Source organism: Fopius arisanus, unplaced genomic scaffold, assembly GCF_000806365.1.
Source record: "Fopius arisanus strain USDA-PBARC FA_bdor unplaced genomic scaffold, ASM80636v1 scaffold00111, whole genome shotgun sequence".
Lineage (NCBI taxonomy): Eukaryota > Metazoa > Arthropoda > Insecta > Hymenoptera > Braconidae > Fopius > Fopius arisanus.
This window is the reverse complement of record NW_011887850.1, coordinates 197,415-218,335: the sequence shown is the minus strand read 5'-3', so window position 1 is coordinate 218,335 and position 20,921 is coordinate 197,415. Positions and strand designations below refer to the sequence as shown.

Below are 20,921 nucleotides of genomic sequence, written 5' to 3'. Positions count from 1 at the left end.
GTTTTTAGAATAAAACTAAAACTCATTATCGTTTTTAGATTCAGAAATATTACTCAAATCTTATTCATTTTGGAAATTGACTTGCGCCATTTATTTTTTTTTCTACCGCCTCGATTTTAAGGCCGAGGAAGAAATGTTAAAAGATCTTTTTCGTGGGAAATTCAATGATCTATAAAAAAGCCCTTCAAGATCTCCTTCTTGAATCGATATTTTTTGGGATAAATGATTTGGCCAGGCGGGTTAAAAAAATCCAGTGATTTTGTGATTTTTTGTTTATTTATTGGATAATTAAACGCTCAAGTTGCTGTTCACTTTTTCTGCGCTGCGGCAGCCTCATCCTCTCTCTGGTAGGACTGCAGAAGCTCCTGTTTCTTGGCAGCGAGTCTCTCGGCCCTGCGTTTTCTCGCCTCGCGTACTTTAGTACGACGTGCCTCAGCCTGATCTGAGAGCATCTCAGCACGTGCCTTTTCAGCCTTCTTCTTGTGGATAAATTCCATGAGGACACGCTTGTTCTTGAAGACGTTACCCTTGGCTTTCATGTACAGAGAGTGGTACAGGTGCCTGTCGATTTTCTTTGTCTCACGATATTTCTTCAGGAGACGACGAAGTACTCTCATACGTTGCACCCAGAGATCCTGCAATTAATCATTTCAAAAATCCGAAAATCAATCACCTAAATAATATTTGATAATTTTTTTATTTCTTTCCAGCGAAGTTGTGGTATTATTTTTCGACTAGCCAATATTTTTGGTAAAGCCATTACTGAAAAGATTACTAGTAATTTCTGAGGCTTGATCTTATTTTTTTTTCAGTGAAAAACGTAAGAATGAAATATTGAATTACCTTCTGGGGCGTACGCGCGTTGGCAGTACCTTTCCTCTTTCCGAAACCACAGTGACGTCCCTTCCTCCTGGCTTCCGTATTTTTACGAACACGAGCTCTAGAGTGGACTGCCACTGGCTTCTTGATGATCAAACCATCCTTGATCAGTTTACGGATATTCTGACCTGACAATTACACCCAAAAATTTATCATCTTTGCGATAGTTCATGACAAGACAGCCCATTCAAATTTTTCTTTACGACCGATTCAATGCAAAGGAATTGAATGTATTACTTCATTGAAGAAAGGGAAAATGGAGATATTTTTTATTCATAAACTCAGAATTGAATGAGCTGAACTTGTGAAAGAAGATCAACCCATATTTAACACTGGAAAATTTCCTACCACTTCTCAATCTTAACTCTTCTCAATACTTAACCGTAAAATGGAAATATATATTCATGAACTCACGAGAATTGGTATTGGCAATTTCGTTGATTTCATTGGGGTCCAGCCAAACCTTTTTGCGACCACATCGCATAACCGAGGCTGCGAGCCTCTTCTGCAGTTTCAAAGAACTGTAACAGAAAGAAAATATTACCATGAAAGTCAGATCCACAAGACAGCCAGCATGTGAATAATGAGGTTAGAATAATTTGACACTTGGCAGCCCCATACCCTCAATATCTATCCACCAGTCCCGCTCGAAATTTTCAGTGACTCCTGAAAAATCTATCGAAAGCCTCCGCAAATAATTTCCAACCCCCAAATATTATTTATTAATCATCTGACTGCTGAGACCATGTGGCCTACGTAACCCATAAATATTCACACACAAAATATCAGATCTCAAAAAACCAAAAACCGTATGAAAAAGTCTCCCAAAAATCGTAGTAAATCTAATTCCCTTGCCGAATACATTTCAGACAATTTTTTAACACCCAAAATACCAATTTTTATAGAGTAAAACGCGTACCTCATGATGGAGCCGCCGAGTCCTTTGCTGTAAAGAGAATCAAGATGGCGATTATCACGCTTCCTAATGTTTAACCCCTGGAGTCAATGCAAAACACCCACGAATTTATTTTCCACGCCCTCAAAAATTTCCCCATCTACCATCCCTTCAGTTCCAAAAATAATACCTTTTGTCAATAATTTAATCGGAAAAATTGTATGAATTCCCATTCGTAAAAGTTCAACTGACTTTCACCCGGGAAAATCGTTTGAAATCCAATCGAGACTTGAGCGCCGCTAATTCCTTGCGCACGCACACACGCAAATTCGAAATTTCCAAAAAATTATCAGGAGAGCATGAGAATCGAGCAGGTATTCACTGAAATTCGAAAATTCGAAATTGTTGAAAAAGTATCAGGAGAGCATGACAATCGAGGAGTTATTATTATATTATATTAAATCACATCAACTGAATTTTCCCGGGAAATTCATTTTAAATTCGACACTCGCGACGTCATCGCCGCGCGAGCTGGTTGCACATGCGCACAAGTACCTCCAACTCCCCAGTCATCTATCCACAAGATGTTTATTGTGCAGAGCACGTACGCGAATAGAATGAGGAGATAAATAAAAAAAAAAATCTCCAAGTACTTGACGTGCAGCATGAGAAACTCGTTTAGTGTCTGCCAGTATTCTGCCGTTAGTGGTTCGATTGGGGAGTAGTTGGCGATTTGTTATCGATTGGAAATTGACCGGTCGAGGTGATAAGGTGAAAGCAGGTGAGAGTGAGTTTTAGTGATTGGATGAATGTTGCTGAGTGATTTGTGCTCTGTTATTGTCTTTGAAGGTCTAAAATGATAACAATCAATGAGGATCTCAAGCGAGAGAGGGATAATTGTACTTTTGATCCAACGGAGCTGACCCAGACGCTAGATGGGGGTCCAGAGAAAACTGCAGCTCGCAGGGAAAGAGGTGAATTCAACTGTCACATTATTTCGTCTTCTTCGTCTCCTTCGTCCTCATCATCTTCTACTTCCCTCATTTTTTCTTGCACTGACACTCGCTTTTGCTATGGTCAGATTATTTGATGATTGTTTAGAATGTCTGGTGGTGTGTACGTCAGACAGTTGACTCATTAGTATTTCCACATTGTTCTGTGTTGGTTAATAGCACTTTCCATTATCTCATCGCGTAAATTGTTTTATCGGACCTCCCAGCGGTTGAACGAGACATTCAAAGTCTCAAGTGTGGAATAGAAAATATGTCGAGTGCATTTATTGTTTCAGGATCCAAGTGGTCCATGTCGAAAAATCGATCGTTTTTAATGTAACAGTTATCCACCAGTAATTGTCAACGATTTGTTGAATTTATAGAGACTCTGTTAAAAGTCCATATGAAACACATTTTACTTTGTATATGGAATGTGGCAATTGAGAATTTATTTTTATGGATTTCGAAATATTATCTAATCTTAAAAACGATTAATTCTAGAGGAAATTTTAAAACACCTTTTTAGATGGAATATTTTCCCTCTCATCTCAGGAATTAGCTCGACCTGCAGATGACGATGCAATTATTTCTCGGAATTATTATTTTTTGTTCCTGTGCATCCAACGATTTAATCTACTCCATCAGTTTCTTTTTCACCGCTTCACGGTATAAAGAAGAATTTTTTTTATTCGCCTAAGAACCGGTTTTCTTTATACAGGAGTTGAAATTCGTTGAAATGAATTATTTGTATCTCTGGTTCCAGAGGAATATTTTCTGAATGATCCTGAACTTCAAGACGAAGTGCCAGCGACGTACAAAAGCCATAAAGAGGTGTACGAAGATGCTGTTAGGAGGGCATGTATTCTCTTGAAAAAAGTACAGCAGCTCCAAGATTTGGGAAAGGGGGAGATCGATATGTACTCGTTAGTATGCACTTAAGTATTAGCATTTGTTAGCGGTCATTTGAGATATTTGCATTGCGATGGGTATTAATTGGACTGTGTACTTTGCGTGAAGAATGTGTTAATTTGAAAGGCATTGAGTTACTTTCTCTGTAATGATTTGAGACAAGTATTGATCGTAATGATTTTAGACAAGTGCTGGGGGGAATGCTGGGCTCTGGAATTTGCAAGGACGGTAATCCATTGGCTCTTCATTACGTCATGTTTATACCCGCTATCATGGGACAGGGTACCGTTGAACAACAAGGATACTGGATTTCTCGAGCATGGGCTTGCAATATTATCGGAACTTATGCACAGGTACACGACAATTGTCAATCAAGAGGAGCGCTTACTCGAGAAAAAAACAAGTTCTTCACTCCAAGGGATAAGAAAAATCGAGAGAATTTTTTTCCCTCCAGAATGTCCTTCTATTTTTCAAAATTATCCAAGATTTTCTTAACAGACATTATATTTTTCTCTGACGGTCAAGTAAAACTAGATAAAGAAAAATTAATTTTCTATGTATAATTTTTTATTAAGAATTGATGGATATATATTGGACTAGATGTGACAGTATCTGAAATTTATTCCAAGAAGGAAATATTTGAATAGTGAAGCAGGAAATGTATTCTTTCCGCTAAGAATGAGTAAATTTTTTACGGGTTTATCTCTTTTTACGAATTGAGGAGAGATTGAATTTTTTTTTCACGCAGACAGAACTTGGACATGGAACATTCATTAGGGGATTGGAAACCACCGCTGTTTATGACTTGGAGACTAAAGAATTTGTTCTCAATAGTCCAACTAGGACGTCTTACAAATGGTGGCCTGGTGGACGTACGTAGAGTTGAAGGGAAAGTTGAGGGGATTATTTTGAATTTTCACTCAATGATTCTTTACTCCTTTGTAGTGGGACAAACAGCTAATTATGCTGTTGTTGTGGCTCAACTTCATACTCAAGGAGAGTGCAGAGGAATTCATCCTTTCATTGTTCAATTGAGGGACGAAGAGACCCACGAGCCAATGCCAGGTTTTACAAAATAAAATAAAAATGCATATATTAATCCGTCATCATTTCTCCTGACGATGGAAGAAAATTATGGCACACTTGAATTATTTAATATCCATTTGTTTCCTCTAGGGATTAAAATCGGTGAAATTGGAACGAAATTAGGAATGAATGGGACAAACAATGGATTTCTCGGTTTCGAAAATGTCAGAATTCCTCGTGAACAGATGTTAATGAAGAATTCCCAAGTCCTCGAGGACGGTACATATGTTAAACCCAAGACTGATAAACTCACTTATGGAACTATGATGTTCGTTAGAGTTGTATTGGTAACGGATATTGCAAGATATTTATCCAAAGCGGTCACTATTGCCGTTAGATACAGTGCTGTCAGACGTCAGAGTCAGATAAGAACAGAGTGAGGTTCATTCATAAAACTGAATTTTATCTCGATCATTGGATGCTAATTTTTACTCATCCATTTATTTATTTTCATCAATTGCAGTCAACCCGAGTGTCAAATTATCGACTTCGTTACACAACAGTATAAATTATTTCCACATTTGGCTGCATGCCTGTCTTTTTCGCTGTCAGCTGAATGGATATGGCAGATGTATAATAGTGTATCCGCTGAATTACATCAGGGGGAGTTGGAAAGGCTTCCTGAGGTGAAATTCTCTAAATTAATCCAAATATCTCAACCAAAATTTTGCTATCGGAAATTCTTAAATTTATTGCGTATTATTGAGGATTACCTTTGCACTATAATATTGCAGTTGCACGCCCTAGCATGCTGCCTAAAAGCAGTGGCCTCATCAGACGCAGCCAATGGTGTGGAACAGCTTCGATTGGCGTGTGGTGGTCACGGCTACATGACAGCAAGTAATTTACCAGCGACTTATGGCCTGGTAACAGCAGTCTGTACTTATGAGGGTGAAAACACCGTATTATTACTGCAAACTGCTCGCTACCTGGTGAAAGCCTGGAGGCAGGCAGTCAGTGGTAATTCCCTGACCCCGACAGTGGAGTATCTCTCTTTATTATCCAGAGGAAGTAAACAGAGGCCCTGGAAGAATACCCTGACGTGCATTGTAACGGCACATCAGGCTGTCGCAGCTGGAAAGATAAAGCTTGCAACTGATAATATGGACAGAAGGATGAGGGCGGGAGAGTGCCCTGAGGATGCCTGGAATCACACGAGCATTGAATTGGCTCAGGCTGCTGAGGCACACTGTCGGGTCTTCATGGTCTCGAGGTTCGTCGAGTGGACAAAATCCAGGGAAAATATCTCCAAGGAGCTGTTGGATGTTCTCAAACAACTCTGCGAACTTTATGCCGTCTACTGGGTACTCCAACGAGTTGGGGATTTCCTCAGGTTCTCCTGCCTCAGGGCTGAGGACGTGCCAGCACTGGAGAAACGCATTCAGGAGCTTCTTGGAGATATCAGAGTCAATGCTGTGGGCATTGTCGATGGATTTGACATTAGCGATGAAGTTCTTGGCTCTGCACTCGGTGCTTATGATGGAAATGTCTATGAGAGACTGTACAAGGAGGCCATGAAGAGTCCACTCAATCAGGAGACTGTTAATAAGTCTTTTCATCTGTACTTGAAACCTCTACTCAAGAGCAATCTTTAGGGAATTTCATGGCAATTGGGATGAGGGTAGATATATCGATCTATTTTTCAAGTATTTCAGTGCAGTTTAATCCTCGTTCTTGCCAAATTTTACAATTTATCAAGTTCTCTGGAGCCAGGAGATGTTCCTTGGTGGGATCTCGATGGAAAATACTTCGTACTGCATTCCAGATTTCAGTGCAATTAATCATTGTGCCTTTGTAATTTTCCTGGGTGAAATTATATTTTTGATTGAAAATTTTTTAATAGTGTTTGGGTACTCTACGAATGCTCAGATGGAGTTTGAGGCGAAGGAACTGACTGGTGATTCATGATATTAAAATTTAGTATCGTTAAGGAGAGGAGAGAGAAGTCTACGATATTGTTGATGAGAGGATATATTTTGAATAAAATTATGCTTTAATCTTAGAACACAAGTGTTTTCATTGGAGCATTTATTTTTCGTGAGTTGGTGGATCTTACTGGGGATTCCTTACTGGAACGGATTCTCGAATTATTTTTCAGCCATTGGCCTCAGTAATTTGTCCTCACTGGAGAAACTATTAGGGTTCGCTTCTTTCCCATCGGCTTCGTTCCTCTGTACACCCACCACTGTAGATAATTATCATTACTGTAGTAATTATCGCTCTTCATGGCTATGAGATTACGGGGCATTACTATGAGCTTTAAAAATCGTTGGATATTGCCGTGAAATTTCTCAGTCATTGAAAAGCGAATGAGCGGTGAATTGACAACTCTACATATTATCTCTTCAAAAATAAAACGAACTCTTAGTAGTCCTCCCTTAATAGAAGACGAATTACTTTGAAAAGTCTGAAGGAGATACTCAGAAAAAAAAGTGCGAACCCCAGTATTAGGGTAGTCCATGTCTGAAAAAATAGAAAATGTTCGTTATTTGATTATTAAATTGGCCAATACTAAAAAATTATTTATTGAATCAACAGATTGAATTATAACGACTTTTATCAAATTGATATTGAAATACTCAACAGACCCACGTGGTAAAATAACACGTAACAATTGGTACAGGAGCTGCAAGCCAACTCCATTTTAAAATTCCATACATTGGGGTAGTTCTGTCCTGCGATGTGGCGACCTTTCGCTCTTCCTTCATACCGTTAACACCTCAAGCCCCACGAGAAAATAATCTCTAAAACCAATATTCCTTTTTCCTCTTGAAGCCCTGAGTGTTCAACTAGCATTGAAAAATCATTATCTTCGATTCTATTAAAAACTTCAATGAAAGTATTAAAAATTATTCTAAAAATTGAATCCACGCTGTTCATTCCATCACTACCATCACATCAGATCAAAACTTGTCATTCCATTTTCGTCAATCCACCCACAAGAAAAATTATCTATAGATCTTCTCCCCGTTCTATTCTGATTTTTAAAATAAATCTTTTTTTAGCCTCTCCCTCCTGATACGTTTGAAAATATCAGAAAATCGGGAAAAAACCGTTCAAAAAATATAATGAATTTTTTTGAAAAACACTTGAGCGAAAAAATCGAGGAATTTTCTGAAGAAAAAAGAACTGCACACTTTAATCTTATACAGTACAGTGTTTATTTACAGAATAGGAGCGACCACATACAATAATTGTTATCCATACTAATATAGTGCAATTATCATTAATTCATGTTCATCTGTTAATTAATAATAACGTATTATGTTTATTCATACGCGTTCGCGAGGGTACGCGAGCGCGAAAGCCTGTGTAATTACTCAATAATTTTTCTCTTTCTCTCTCTCTCTCGTAATAATCACGAGCTCTGGTATTTCCAATTAAATTTTCACGTGTAATCGTTTTGCAGATGGTTTAACCAGAATAAAACGATATATATATTTTAAAATAACGAGTAAAAGGCAAAACGAGGAAAAACATTACAACAGGGGAATAATTTTAATATTCGATTAACGGAGGCGTAAATTGTTATTTCTGTTTGAATTTTCCACTCACGGGCGAATAAGTACATATACATGTATATACGGGCTGATCCAGTGAGTGTGTGATATTAATATATACACATATATGTAGATATGCTGGGGGAAGGAAAAATATATAGATTGCTCAACGATGCAGAGGGGGAGGGATAAATGATAGTAATTAATGATAGATTTTAATAGCTATTAAATATTTGTCGTATTCTTTTATATCTTTCGCAAAAAATCATCTCATTCGTCCACCTGGTCTGCAGTATCATTTCACTATCGGAGACTTTATCATTTTTCTTCGCCTCTTATTCTCAATTGCTATAAGTATTATTGAATACACCCTCTTATAAAATATGATTTCATTATAATTATCATTTTCTTCTTAATTAAAAAGTAGACAATCGGGCTTTTTCTTTATATCAATATCTTTATGTTCATTTTCTTGAGTGATTGATGAGCTCGCGCTGGGTTTACAAATCGCTTGGAATTATTCAATGACATTCCCCGAGAGTATTTTTTCTTTCTCACTCTCTCTGGTTTACGGTGGAATTCATGATTAAGGAGGTGAATACAGAACTGCTGCGCTTGGCTGGTGGAATTGAATATATTTTTATTTTTCATTGCTGTTCTTTTTTTTCATCGATGATTTCATTTTGTCATGGTAATCGTACGTTTTTTGCCTCTTCTCTAGATTTTTCAATGTACGGAATATTGTGTACTACCTAACGATGAATTCTGCCTGTGATTCTCCCCAGTTAATTGCGATGGAGATGAAATTCGATCTGATTTGTATCGAGTTGATTGGAGATTTGTGGTGATTTGTGGAGGGATTTAGGATTTATTGAGAGGAGAGACAAAAATAGGGAGAGAATTGTCAAAAATCACATTTCCACTATTCCCTTAATATCTCAGGAACGAGTGGCGTTCAACGAAATTGTCAGATTAATCAATTCAACATTTATTTTCTCATAAATAATCGAGTTACGCACGATGCCAATAAACTTTGCGCCAATGTGCGTTTATTTGTTCAAATCATAACTGTCATGGTTACAAAAAAAAAATTCAATCGAAACGTCACATCGAGGTGTGACCCACCCGATTCCACACTAACTGCCAGGAACATGCGCAGTTAGATTTTTCGATAATAAATAATTACGTGCTCCACAGTGAAGACAAAAAAAACACTACCCTCTCGAGTTAATCACAAATGAAGGAGTTGTAACAGTGAGAAATTAGTCGTTTAGCAACGAATTCAAATGTTTCGTTAGTTCAATTTATCGTCGGAATGTAACAAATAGGTCGATGAATTGTTCAACAGGTAGAGGAATTACTTTTTTCATCACTTTAATTACAGAGTTTATCTACGATATGAGGAGGATCGATGCTGCTAAGGCGTAATCCGCGGTTTTTCTTTTATTCATGCCAAATTCATGTTTCTTAGATTAATATGGCAGTATCGGTATGATATTCATCGCTTTTAATAAATCGTTCAAATGCTCTATTGGGAAATTGTGGAACATAACTATTTCGATCTTGACAATATGTCAGACGTGATGTGACTACGTTCTACAACTTCTCACGATCTCATATCATCTGTCCTCCCATCGTATACACAATCCCCTACCCTCAAATGGTTTGCCATCTGCATAATTTCAATGACTTATCCGTGTTTTCATTGTTAAATAGCATCTGTCTCTCGATAATCGACGTATCGAATACAATGGTAGGAAAGTGTCGAATTTACAAATAGCCGTAGAATTAACGATTAAATATTAAATCCTACCAATATTTAGATACAAATGTTTGAGAAAAGTAAAATGCCACCGCTGACGCGTTTTTTTTTTTAATTTATTCCTCCATTAAATCTTCTCTATTTCATTTAATCTCTAGCTGCCAGTTTCCATATTTTCACTGAACACCAATGAGAAAGAAATACAATTATTAATTAATCAATAAAAAAGACAATCAACTCTGGTACGAGGAAAAAATCTCAATAATTCACAATTTTCATCGAATTAAACGTGCAAATAAATAATTACTGCACTCAATCGCACAATAAATAGAATAAAAAAAGGGGGGGAAAAACACGAAGAGATCTCTTGGATCAAGTATCGGTATAATTTCATGATCAATATGGCAAACGTGTGTTTCAGTCAGTCAAGACTCGTGTGCGCTAACTCCATGGGGGAAGGAGAATTAAAATTGCAGTCACTGTCTCATTCCAGCAGAAATCCTCTGCACCCCAGCACAATAATTCGTTAAATCGATTAAAAATTATTTGCAGCTGGAAAGAGACTGGACTACATTTCCCCCATTCTCTGGTCAATAATTCCTCCAGAAATCCAAGATTTATCGAGAAATTCTTTAATAGAGAATCAGGGAAATGGCGTGATACAAAAGGGATTGTTCTTGTTTTTTTTTTCAGAACGTAAAAAAAGGGAGAGAGGATTTCTGGAGAGGATTCACGACCCCCTGAAACCTCTCCTCCCTCAGTTGCTACTGTACGAAGGCGTGATGTAAAAAAAAAATTAAAAAAAAAATTACTGGAGGATTGGACGACTCACAATAAACTTCTCTCAGTCCTATACACATACACACATTATTCTTCTCCACTCGCATTTATCACTCGTTCTATGTAAAACGCATTTGGAATTGTCAGGGGTCGCAAGTCGCGGGGATCGAGGTATTTTTTTTTTCTGGTAATTGCGGGGATTTTTGTGGATTCAGTGGAGATTTTCTTTATTGGCAGAGACGAACCAGAGGGACATGTTTTAGAATGTCCTCTGGATTTATTTAGGGATTGGGAAAAACTTGCGGACAAACCCCTTTTCGACGGCTTAACGCCATTTCCACAATCAAAATTCCATCTGCAATTTTTTTAAATCCTGTTTTTGTGGTTTTTTTTTGTGTTTTTAAACGATTTTGTTGTTTTTGAATTTAATCATGTCTTGACTCGGTCAATATCGGTTTTACCGCCCTTGGCACGGACCGAAATATAATTTTTGAATTAATTTTAATCCCTTCAAGCGTAAAATTCACGATTGTGATGTGGCGCACCGGGTTTTGGGTACGACGCCGCTGCTGGGGATCTTCTTGGCTCGTCCAGGGCATACGAGCCCTCGTCCTTCTTACGCATTCTGTATACGATGAACATTACCACGAGAATAGCGCACAGTAGACCGACAACCGCTCCTCCAATGACAGCTGGAAGAAATTGTTAGTTCAAGATTAACTTTTCGGGATTTTCTTCTTTTCATTATTTATCGTATTCAACAGGAAAAAACTTTCAATATTTCCTCTAAAAATAAAAAAATCGAAGTCGATGAATGATTATTCTTTACTGCATTATGATCGGAATTCTCCCGTTCTGAAAATCTATTTTTTTCGATAGAATCTCATTTTCTGTGGAATATTCTCCCTTGTCAAGCGTGTCAAGTGTTATTTTTTCCAGAAAATTATGAAATGCTGTATTTAAAGTGCCACCTTTGGAGGTATAAATTTAAAACAGGCATCGCGGAAATGTCAATCTATTTTCACGATGACATGACCTCTGAAAATAATAACCAACGAGATAATTACCGGCTAGAACGCCTGGTTGTGCGAAGAACGAGCTCGCACGATCCTCGTGCTTGGGATTCATGATTAACACCTCGTGCGGGTCGTCTGGGTCCTCCTCACCCTCTGGCTCGTCCTCTCGAGCAGGTGCTAGGTCTACTTCGTTATCTGGTCTCTTGGGGGCAAGATCCTGTAATGGAAAATTCACACGTTCAAGTCCATATCGTGAATTAATATTTTAATTTACCAGTGGTGAATTTTTCAATTGAATCTTCATTACCTCGGTGACGTGCTTCGTGTCGTGGGGATCCTCGACGTAGGGAGTATTTGGCTCGGCTGGTTTCTGCTCCGGCAATATCCTTCTGTTGATATTATTGAAATCTGTCGAGAGAAAAATTTTCTTCGTAAACTCTGGGTGGATTTCGTAATCGGAAATTTTCATCTGGATTTGGGTTTCAAATATTCCTGTAGATTCTCCTCCAATGGTTATGAAAAAAATCATCATAAAAAAGAGGAAAAATTTTCTCTTCCCCCCGCAATAAAATTCAGCGGCGTAATTGCTTATTGAAATGAAAAAAAAAATAAATGATCCAACGTAAAGGCAAAAAGATGCGTAAAAACAGTAATTTATACTGAACTCTGTATAATTCCTCTCAGATTTCCCAGTAAAAATTCCTGAACAGCCATTATCCGCTGCAAGTGAGGGTAATTTCGGAAGTAAAAATTTCTCACTAGTCATTAAAGACAGTAAGGATTTCCGCATATGCGCCTTAATCTCCCGAAAACCAGGAATCATTCAGTAAAATAATTTACCACGTTTAGCAGCATTAATTTCCGAGACTGAAAACGCATGTAATTAACGTGGAGATGAGCTGATACAGAGACACGGTGTGGTAGTATTGGTAAAGTGCAATAACCGTGCAATTTGTGACGCTTCCGCGTGCAGAGATCCGGGTGGAACGTCCATCAAGCCACTGGATGACGCTTCATCGTCATTGGGCATTACCAATTCTATGCCTTCCATCGATATAACCCCCGATATGGAGGAATATTGACGGTACAAAATGCGAGCGAGTGTGTGAGAGAATCGAAATGAATTTCCGATAACTGGGACTGAGAAATTTGTGAATACCGTTGAACTAGGCCGTGGTGACACATGCGATTTATATTCCGACATTTTTTTTTTTTCGATGAAAATTTCCGCTGGACGTTGTACCCGGGAAATTGATACGACACGTTGGTTTGTATATGGGAATGGACCATTTGCGAGGAATGACCAATGACTAGGGGTTTTTATTGGTTTCTCCGTGGGGATGGGGTGAAGAATCCGTGGGAACGATTTTTGAAATTTTTTGAGAATTTTTGGGAATTTTTGGAAATTCTTGGGACTGGGGAAATTACCTCGATCACCGTCGCCGTCTTCGTCGTCGGGACCTAGACCACTGCCCGATGCCTCGAGGTCGTCTCTCACTTCACCACCACCTCGACCAGAGCCTTCCAAGGCTTCCTGATCGTCTAGGTAGAGATCGTCCGGAAATGAATTATAGTTTGCGTTACCCGTTGATCGCTCCTTCCCACTTTGCTCCTTCTGCAAAAATTTTTTTAAAATTAATGAAGTTGAGAATTCCGAGGAAATTTCGAGGAAATTTTTTGGGAATGGGTAGCAAAATATTTGGCGATATCAAACCGAATTTCTGATTGATTATCCCCATCTTCAATTAATTGAAAAAAAAAATAAGATTCAATCAATAAAAAAAAATCAAGGGTATAGCTTGAATTTTCCCGATGTGATCAATTTCCCTGGAATAAACGATCAAAAGCTTTCAATTTCCTCTCATTTTCTCCCCAAATATTAAATGTCAAGGAAAATTTCGGAAAGCTACGGTTTCCGATCTAATATTCTAATGCTCCTTCATGGTGAATTATTGCATCACTTATAACCAGCAACATCTCTCGACAGCAATAACTCCAAAATACTTCACATCGACTCCATCAAAATGTCAATAACTCCGCAAAATGCTCATCCATACATTCACAACAGCCCAACAGATTGGCGAATAAAACTGCCCGCTCCAATCAAAAGTATTCAAAGTATTCGGGAGTGAAGCACCAAATGGAAAATTCCTCGAGGATAATTCCCCCAAATCCGGGGCAAAGGTGTCACCATGAATCATTTACCAATGAAATTCCCCCAAAGCAAACATCGAAATGATGCCGAGACAATATTTCACCACAGATTCATCATTTTCCGAGTCCAATAATCGCATAATGCCCACAGTATTAATCAATATGCACTTAATGGCTGCAATAATCATTAATGTGTCTCGATGGTAACAATTACTAGGCAAAGAGGGGGCAATGTACCGAGGAAAGTGCTCTCTCATTTGCAGACAATTTTGAGTGGTGGAGAAAAAAAAATGCAACTGCATTATTCAAAGTCCGTTGAGGGAACCACCAGACACAGAGAAATAGTAGACTCTTTACCCTCCCCCTCGAGTGGCCATCGTATGAAATATTAAACGTTACGTAACAATTAGAAAGTTGGAATTTCATGAGTACGACGGGAATTTGTCAATCCCTTTCCACTTGAATATTAATTTCTGTCAAGTTATAATCACTTGTGAATGGTGTGTACCTTTATCATTATGAGTTCAGTCATTACTACCCCCAATACCTCAGTACAATAAAATTGTACAAATGGTACGAATCCCTAATATAATGATAATGCCAGTTTCACTCGAGAGTATTCAAAATATAAATAAAAATAATCCTTCAAATTAAAAAATACAAAATTAAAGGAAATTGAGTCAGATCTTGCATTCTCCTCGGCGAGATCAATATTTCTGGTTTAAATCATGGAAAAGTGGACAGATGAATAATAAAATCCATTACTCAGGGCAATAACTCGCTCTTTCCATAAACAACATAATCCATCACCACAAAATCACCGCCGATATGAACTTGTCGGCCGTAAGCCTTTTATTAAAAGATTCATGTGTTTTCTCCATTCGTCGTTGGCTATCTTTACCATGAAAAAACGGTTTTCCAGCGGAAGTGAATTATGAATGGGTTATACTGCGGGCTTTTGCCTGAGTAAAGCCTCGAGTAAAGGATGATTTTACGGGCGACCGAGTCGATGGTGGAATCCTCCCCGTGGATTTATCGGTCCTGGGTATTGTCGAGGTTTATCGAGAGGAAACTCCGAGATGAAGGCGATATAAGAAAACTAACTGGAAAGTAAAAAAACATGGAAATTGTTATAAATAAGAAAAATCCACGTGGTGTGGAACCGAAGGTGCAGATCCGTGGGTTTACGACGGAGTGGATTGAACTTGTGGGAATAGAGTTTAAGGAGGCTGAATGTAAAATGGCTATTTGTCGGGGGACTTGGAATGGGTATTGCCAGTGGACAATGCCCACGTTGCCCCATGTGTATTTACTTCTCCATACATATCCACAACAGTCCTGTAGCTATTGAAAAATAACAAACCGTCAAGACAATGCATAAATGAAAAGACCCCGGGGGTTAGACCCAATAATATACTATTCGACATCTGCACTAGCCATTAAATGGGGTGACAGGACAATGTTTTAAGTTTTTGACCTAATTTCATGCGGAGATCTTGTTGAAAATCGAGTTTCAGAGAAACGACCTGATGATGCATTTTTTTAATTGAATCTAATTTACCGGAAATTCAGGAGTATTAATTAATTAATTAGGGATTTAACCGTGATTATTTATAATATCGACATTGACGTCTAAAATGATGGAAACATAAATAATTACATGAAAAAGTCGCGGGATTTTCATTTTTTATCGACAATAAAAATGAAAACCGGGCAATAAACGCCTCCGGTTTTTTAACATCCATAAGTAAAAAATAAATTCATTAACAGAATAGTAAATTTTTGTTTGTCCCGGATTCAGTGGAAAAGGGTGTACCTTCCACGTGGGAACAATAATTCCATTTATTAACAACCCAGTGAGTTACAAAAATCATAAAAAAAAGTGGACAGGTGTCGCTATGGACCCCCATCTCAAACCGGAATAATTTCAATGAGCCACCCCTACCCCATCCCCACAATTTAATTACGATAAACGATGTTGTTAACAGGGTGAGGTTTTTTTTCCCGCATTGTGGGTGTAAAAATCTCGATATCGAACTGACCTGCGTGATTCGATGCGCTCTGGCAATTAACAGGGCACACCCCCTTGAAAATTCACCCCCACGAGAATCAACCCCTCTATTTAACGGCAAATCACGTAATCACCGGATTATTGGAAAATATTTCGCTATTTTACCCAATTTCTCGGGATAAATTGATGATAAACAATAATGCAGGGGTTGGAATGCGCGCGCGCGCTTATCGACGCAGCATTTGCCAAACAATCTCCAACGATTCCAAAGAAAATCCAGTGATAAGGAAAAATCAATACACAATTTTTATCCAAATAAAAAAAAGAAAAAAGCACCACCCGGAGGGGCACTGAATAAAATAATGGACAAGTGGTAAAAGTAAGATTGCGGTGGAAAACAGATGGAAAAGCTTCTCTTACCTCCGGTGAATGAGAAAGAGTGGATTTCTATCAACAAAAAGACCAACTCGAACGTTTCTTTTGCCTCGATGATATGTTGATAATGAAACCGGGACAGTCTTTTTTTTTTTTCTCTTTCTCACAGACTATTTTTGCAAACTCTAGTCTCTTTTGTCACAGATATGCAAGGTCAGAGTGATTTTGTATTGTTGCACTGAGCGGGGAATACAGTGATATCTGGGCGAGACGACGGGATCCTCCGGCGAAGGTGCTACGAGCTTTTAGGACAGGGGGTGACTGCACCGGGTAGTTATATTTTCAACCGCCAGGGGGCAACACTAATATAACAGTGGTGAGAGATCTACCCGGTCCTCTTTTACCCCCAGTGGATTTCCCAGGGTGGGTGCCTCCAGGGCCGTCAAAAAAATGGGCGCACAATTTTTTATATATGTACAACCAATTGTTCAACCGTCACCTACACCGGAGAAACGAGACATTCGGATTTTTTTTTTTGAGACACAATCGGACGATTTGTTGGGGGCGTTCGAAAAGGTGCGTCTTGGGATTCGTTTTTTAATTTTTCCTTTTTTTTCATTATCTGTCAGGATTTCGAAGAAATTGATGGAATGTAGAAAAATCTGGATAATTTCGGTGTGAATATTCATGTTTCAGTGAAAATTAAAAGAATCACACCCCAGAAATTTCCTGTCACTTTACCGGTGTTGAAAGTTTCCAGTTGTTACTCCAACCTTCAATTATAATTTCCCGACAATGAACACCAATTCAATTGAATTGCAATCGAAACGACTCATGAGCAATGAAAAATTTCAAGTCCGAATTTTCTGGGTTCATTAAAAAATTGTTCTCTCAGTACCGACTGGACATTTAGTACATTTTTCCATAATTCCCGTAGCTGTTCCAATGAAATTAAAATTAAAATGAAATTCATCAACACCTGTCAAGCCAAATACGACACGCCGAATCGGTCGCAACTCCACAATTACCAGGAGATAAATCATCTTGATTATACGATCTGTCCCCACAGCTTCTAGGAAAGACTCGTTCCGTAAATATGAAAACCCAGAGTCGAGGGAATACCCACGTAGGATGCAGATACATCCGTTATATACCCAGTATGTAATCCCCACATTGATGGTCCCAGTCGTATTTCAATGGAATCGGTCTATCGCATCGCATTCGAATCAAGAATATATCCATCGGATTCGCTGACACCCACCGGATATTTCACAATTTGCGTAATGGTTTCCCAGTGCCCTGAACAGATTGAAAAATCCTTTAATGGAATTTAATCTGAAAAAATAACATATATTCAAGTTCACAGGAATTATTTCCGCATCCTAGAACTTCATATCCCTTTACTGTTAATGCAAATTCCATTTGCAGACACAATTTCATATTTACTCGATAAAATGTTCTAGATTATTTGGAGCATAAAGTCTATTGTTTCCGCGAGGTGAGAATGACGAATGTCGTTATTAATTCTGTTGTTGGTTTTTTTTTTTAATTTCTTCCAGGACAATAGCTCTTGAAGTGATTACTCTCGTATTTGTTTCTCCTCTTATTATTCTGATACTCATGGGCTGGTGAAAGCCACAAATCCCCAGGAGATGTCCTCGGCCTCCAGCAACTGCCAATGGCTTCCTCAAGTGTCTAATGGATTCCCTCACTGAGAGGAAAAACTCATTTCGATAAGGAAGATTTATTTGATGCAGGAAAATATTCTGTCAATTGGGAAAATCCTCGAATCGACTGATGAATCAATTTGCTGTCACATCGAGAGGGGAAAAAAAATTATCTTTTATCTAGAGTTGAACTGATTGTGAGAATTCGGTTTCCGGATTTAAGTTAGAAAATTGGTCTTCTCATTGGACTATCTTAATCAGTGATTCAATTGAATTAAATTTTAAAAAGTTATTATATATCATTATTATATGATAAATCCTTTTTGAAATAATTCGTGCACTCCGATATTGATTGTCAAGAGGAGTTTTTCGGCCGTTAAAGGAGAAGAGAATGTCATCTAGGGTCCAACGATTTCTCCACCTCTCAGTAGCGAATTTAAAGAGCTTTATTGAGTGTACAGGTACTCCTTGGAGTAGTGGATTTTTCTCTTCATTGTGTTCCCAAGAGCCGAATAAATTGGCCTCAAAGGATTTGAGTGGAGGGCAAACAAGGCTAAAGCTGCGTGTGTCTCACCTCATTCCTCTTCCATTTCTATAACTTGTTTTCTTTATATTCCGCTCTCGATAAGCATCATAAAATTCGTGGCAGACGGCTTTTCTCCACCCCTGGTTTTTGGTGCAGAGTGCCTCGAGGATGTTTTTTAAGGGGTTGCGACAACACTTGGCCTTAATAAGTCTCCGATCGTGCTGTGTCAACTCTTCCCTCTTTATTACATTTTTTTTAACGGTATTTCGCATTTTTTATTTTACCACCGATAACCGCCCAGTTGATGTTTCTGGAAAAAAAATCACTCGCCGATTGCTTGTCGCGATATAATTCAGTGAAAAATGCCTTGACAATTTGAACGTTCGGGTGGATATTGATAATCATCAGCGGGCAGACTGTTGATAACAATTAGAGTAGCGCGAAATTTTTCATTCTGATATAATAATACATTTTTCCGAATACAAACCGTTTAATTCGATTCAGGAGAAAAATCCTTGAATAATCCTTTGAATTAAAAAAAAATTCAAGTCAATTAACATTGCAATTATTGAGGGAGAAATTTCTCAGAAATCCTTTAATTTCGGGAATTATTTGCTAGGGCGTGTGATTTTGAATTTTTAATAGGAATTTTTCTGGGGATTTTCTCAACTTTGTTAATTGGCGAATTGAGAGAACCGTACGGAGTGATAAGCTAATTATTGGGGGAGAGAGGCCGGGAAATCGACAGTTGAATAATTAATTGAGGAATTCAATTGATTCCTGAGCATTCATCGGGTTAAGATTCTGCGGTGCATCGAGAATCTCTGGGTTGTCTATCCGCGGTGGAATATTATTGGGGGAAAATCCACTCCGGAGTATCGATCTATCGGTCTTGTCGATCCTTGGGTTGTGGGTACGTTGACTTCTCAGCATCATGCCGGGAACAATGGGGTGACAAATATGCGGGTCAACTGAGGGTGAGGATGGCCCAGGGGGCGGCGTCGAGGGTTCTAAAGATGGGGATGAGAGCAATGCATCCTCGACATTCCCAACTCATTCGAGAGAAATTCCAACTTGACCGATTATTACCGCCTCTTTCTCTTTTCAGAATTCTCCAGGGAAAAAGTCAATTCAGTGCTCCTAAATTCAAAATCATTTCAAATTCAGACGAAATAATTTTTTTTCGAAATTCTCCCTGTTATACTGGACTTCACCTTAAATTCAAAAGAATTCAGTGGTTCAATGTGCAAAAGTAAAAATATTCCTTTTCAGGCATGGTAATTTCATGTTTCCATGAAAATTGATGAGGAAATTTATGAATATTCATAGTCAAGTCAATAAAATTCCAATCGTCTCCACCTCCACCCAAACATTCAATTCCCAATATTCAATACATGATGACATGACTGATCCAACAATGCACGATACAGTTTCCCTCAAACGCTCGTTTTTTCAAATTGATGAAATTGTTGAAAGTTGAAGATAGTTGAGAGTAGTTTCCCGTTTTTCTTGTTCTGTGTCATTAACTTTTTTTTTCCCCCCGTCTCCCAAGATTCTCGAGGAAAAAGTTTTTAGAGGAACATTTGACGGCATTTCAAGACGGACAAAAAGTTTCTTTAATTCTTGATCCAGTTGAGCCAAGACGGTATTGGCAATCTCCAGCCAACACCTCTGTCCTTCCTGACAATTGACCTCAATTGAGCTAGATAGCGCACGTCTATGTGCCAGAGAATTGATATCACACATTTGACATGGCTTTTTTTTATTAAATTTTTCCAACGCGAGACGCTCGTTTTATTTCATGGGAATCCGTAATGGTGGGGGGAACCTTAGAGTTTCTTTTTTTGGCTGACAATTGTCGTTTTAGGGGGGAGGGGAGAAGGCGATAATTCACGTCAGGAATTGCGGGCGAACAGCCAGATGGATTGGATTCATTCTGGGAGATTTCATGAGATTCTCGGCTTCTGTCTGTCGTGACAAGTAAAACTAATTATAGAATACGAAATATCATTTATGGTATATATCATAGTAATTCTCCGGTCATTTTCCTGTCTTCATGTCAAAACTTCATCCATTCAGACACGCAGAGGAAAATTTATCGCCAAAACTCCGCGGAAATTTTGTTATTAATAGGGGAAAATTGAAATTTACTGTGAAGTCATTGAATTGGTTTTCAGATAATGTGAAAAGGAAATGGTTGAAGTAATTGACAAGAAATTTTACTTTGCACTACGTAATTCATCGTCATTTACCTCGATGGCTTTATACGCGCGAGAGTCATTTCAAATTACAGTCCGAAAATATATTATTTTCCTCTTAAAGGAAATCCAATGACACTCTTTATTATTACCAAACCATGAAATTTGAAT

The 20,921-nt window shown here is 38.3% G+C and overlaps 3 protein-coding genes across 3 annotated transcripts in view; 1 reads left to right on the top strand and 2 right to left on the bottom strand.

The window, feature by feature from the left end:
• Positions 1 to 257: 257 nt before the first annotated feature.
• On the bottom strand, positions 258 to 1,882 carry RpL19 (ribosomal protein L19). Its single transcript, XM_011313032.1, has 4 exons — positions 1,799 to 1,882; positions 1,294 to 1,400; positions 844 to 1,007; positions 258 to 635 (listed from the first exon to the last, which is right to left on the bottom strand). The coding sequence occupies exons 1-4, from the start codon at positions 1,801 to 1,803 to the stop codon at positions 309 to 311; spliced, it is 603 nt and encodes a 200-aa protein (XP_011311334.1). The 5' UTR covers positions 1,804 to 1,882; the 3' UTR covers positions 258 to 308.
• Positions 1,883 to 2,345: 463 nt separating this feature from the next.
• Positions 2,346 to 6,764, top strand: LOC105271467 (probable peroxisomal acyl-coenzyme A oxidase 1). Its single transcript, XM_011313030.1, has 9 exons — positions 2,346 to 2,555; positions 2,624 to 2,748; positions 3,530 to 3,689; positions 3,860 to 4,028; positions 4,424 to 4,547; positions 4,621 to 4,740; positions 4,852 to 5,137; positions 5,225 to 5,387; positions 5,496 to 6,764. Exons 2-9 carry the CDS (start codon positions 2,631 to 2,633, stop codon positions 6,354 to 6,356), a joined length of 2,001 nt encoding a protein of 666 aa, XP_011311332.1. The 5' UTR covers positions 2,346 to 2,555; positions 2,624 to 2,630; the 3' UTR covers positions 6,357 to 6,764.
• Positions 6,765 to 7,898: 1,134 nt separating this feature from the next.
• The window catches only part of Sdc (Syndecan), a 44,576-nt gene continuing 31,553 nt past the window's right edge, over positions 7,899 to 20,921 (bottom strand). Inside the window, exons 2-5 of the mRNA XM_011313029.1 lie at positions 13,248 to 13,434; positions 12,127 to 12,227; positions 11,871 to 12,036; positions 7,899 to 11,495 (exon numbers count right to left, since the gene is read on the bottom strand). Coding sequence (XP_011311331.1) covers positions 11,314 to 11,495; positions 11,871 to 12,036; positions 12,127 to 12,227; positions 13,248 to 13,434 — 636 coding nt within the window. The 3' untranslated portion in view covers positions 7,899 to 11,313. The remainder of the gene's footprint in view (positions 11,496 to 11,870; positions 12,037 to 12,126; positions 12,228 to 13,247; positions 13,435 to 20,921) is intronic.

Bases quoted from the DNA above. Each gene is read 5' to 3' on its own strand.
- RpL19 (XM_011313032.1), bottom strand. The intron at 1,008-1,293 runs GTGAGTTCATGA...TGTAATTGTCAG, and splicing joins AATTGCCAATACCAATTCTC to GTCAGAATATCCGTAAACTG. The intron at 636-843 runs GTAATTCAATAT...GATTAATTGCAG, and splicing joins ACGCGCGTACGCCCCAGAAG to GATCTCTGGGTGCAACGTAT.
- LOC105271467 (XM_011313030.1), top strand. From the start codon at position 2,631: ATGATAACAATCAATGAGGATCTCAAGCGAGAGAGGGATAATTGTACT. The intron at 3,690-3,859 runs GTTAGTATGCAC...TAATGATTTTAG, and splicing joins GGGGAGATCGATATGTACTC to ACAAGTGCTGGGGGGAATGC. The intron at 4,029-4,423 runs GTACACGACAAT...TTTTTCACGCAG, and splicing joins TTATCGGAACTTATGCACAG to ACAGAACTTGGACATGGAAC.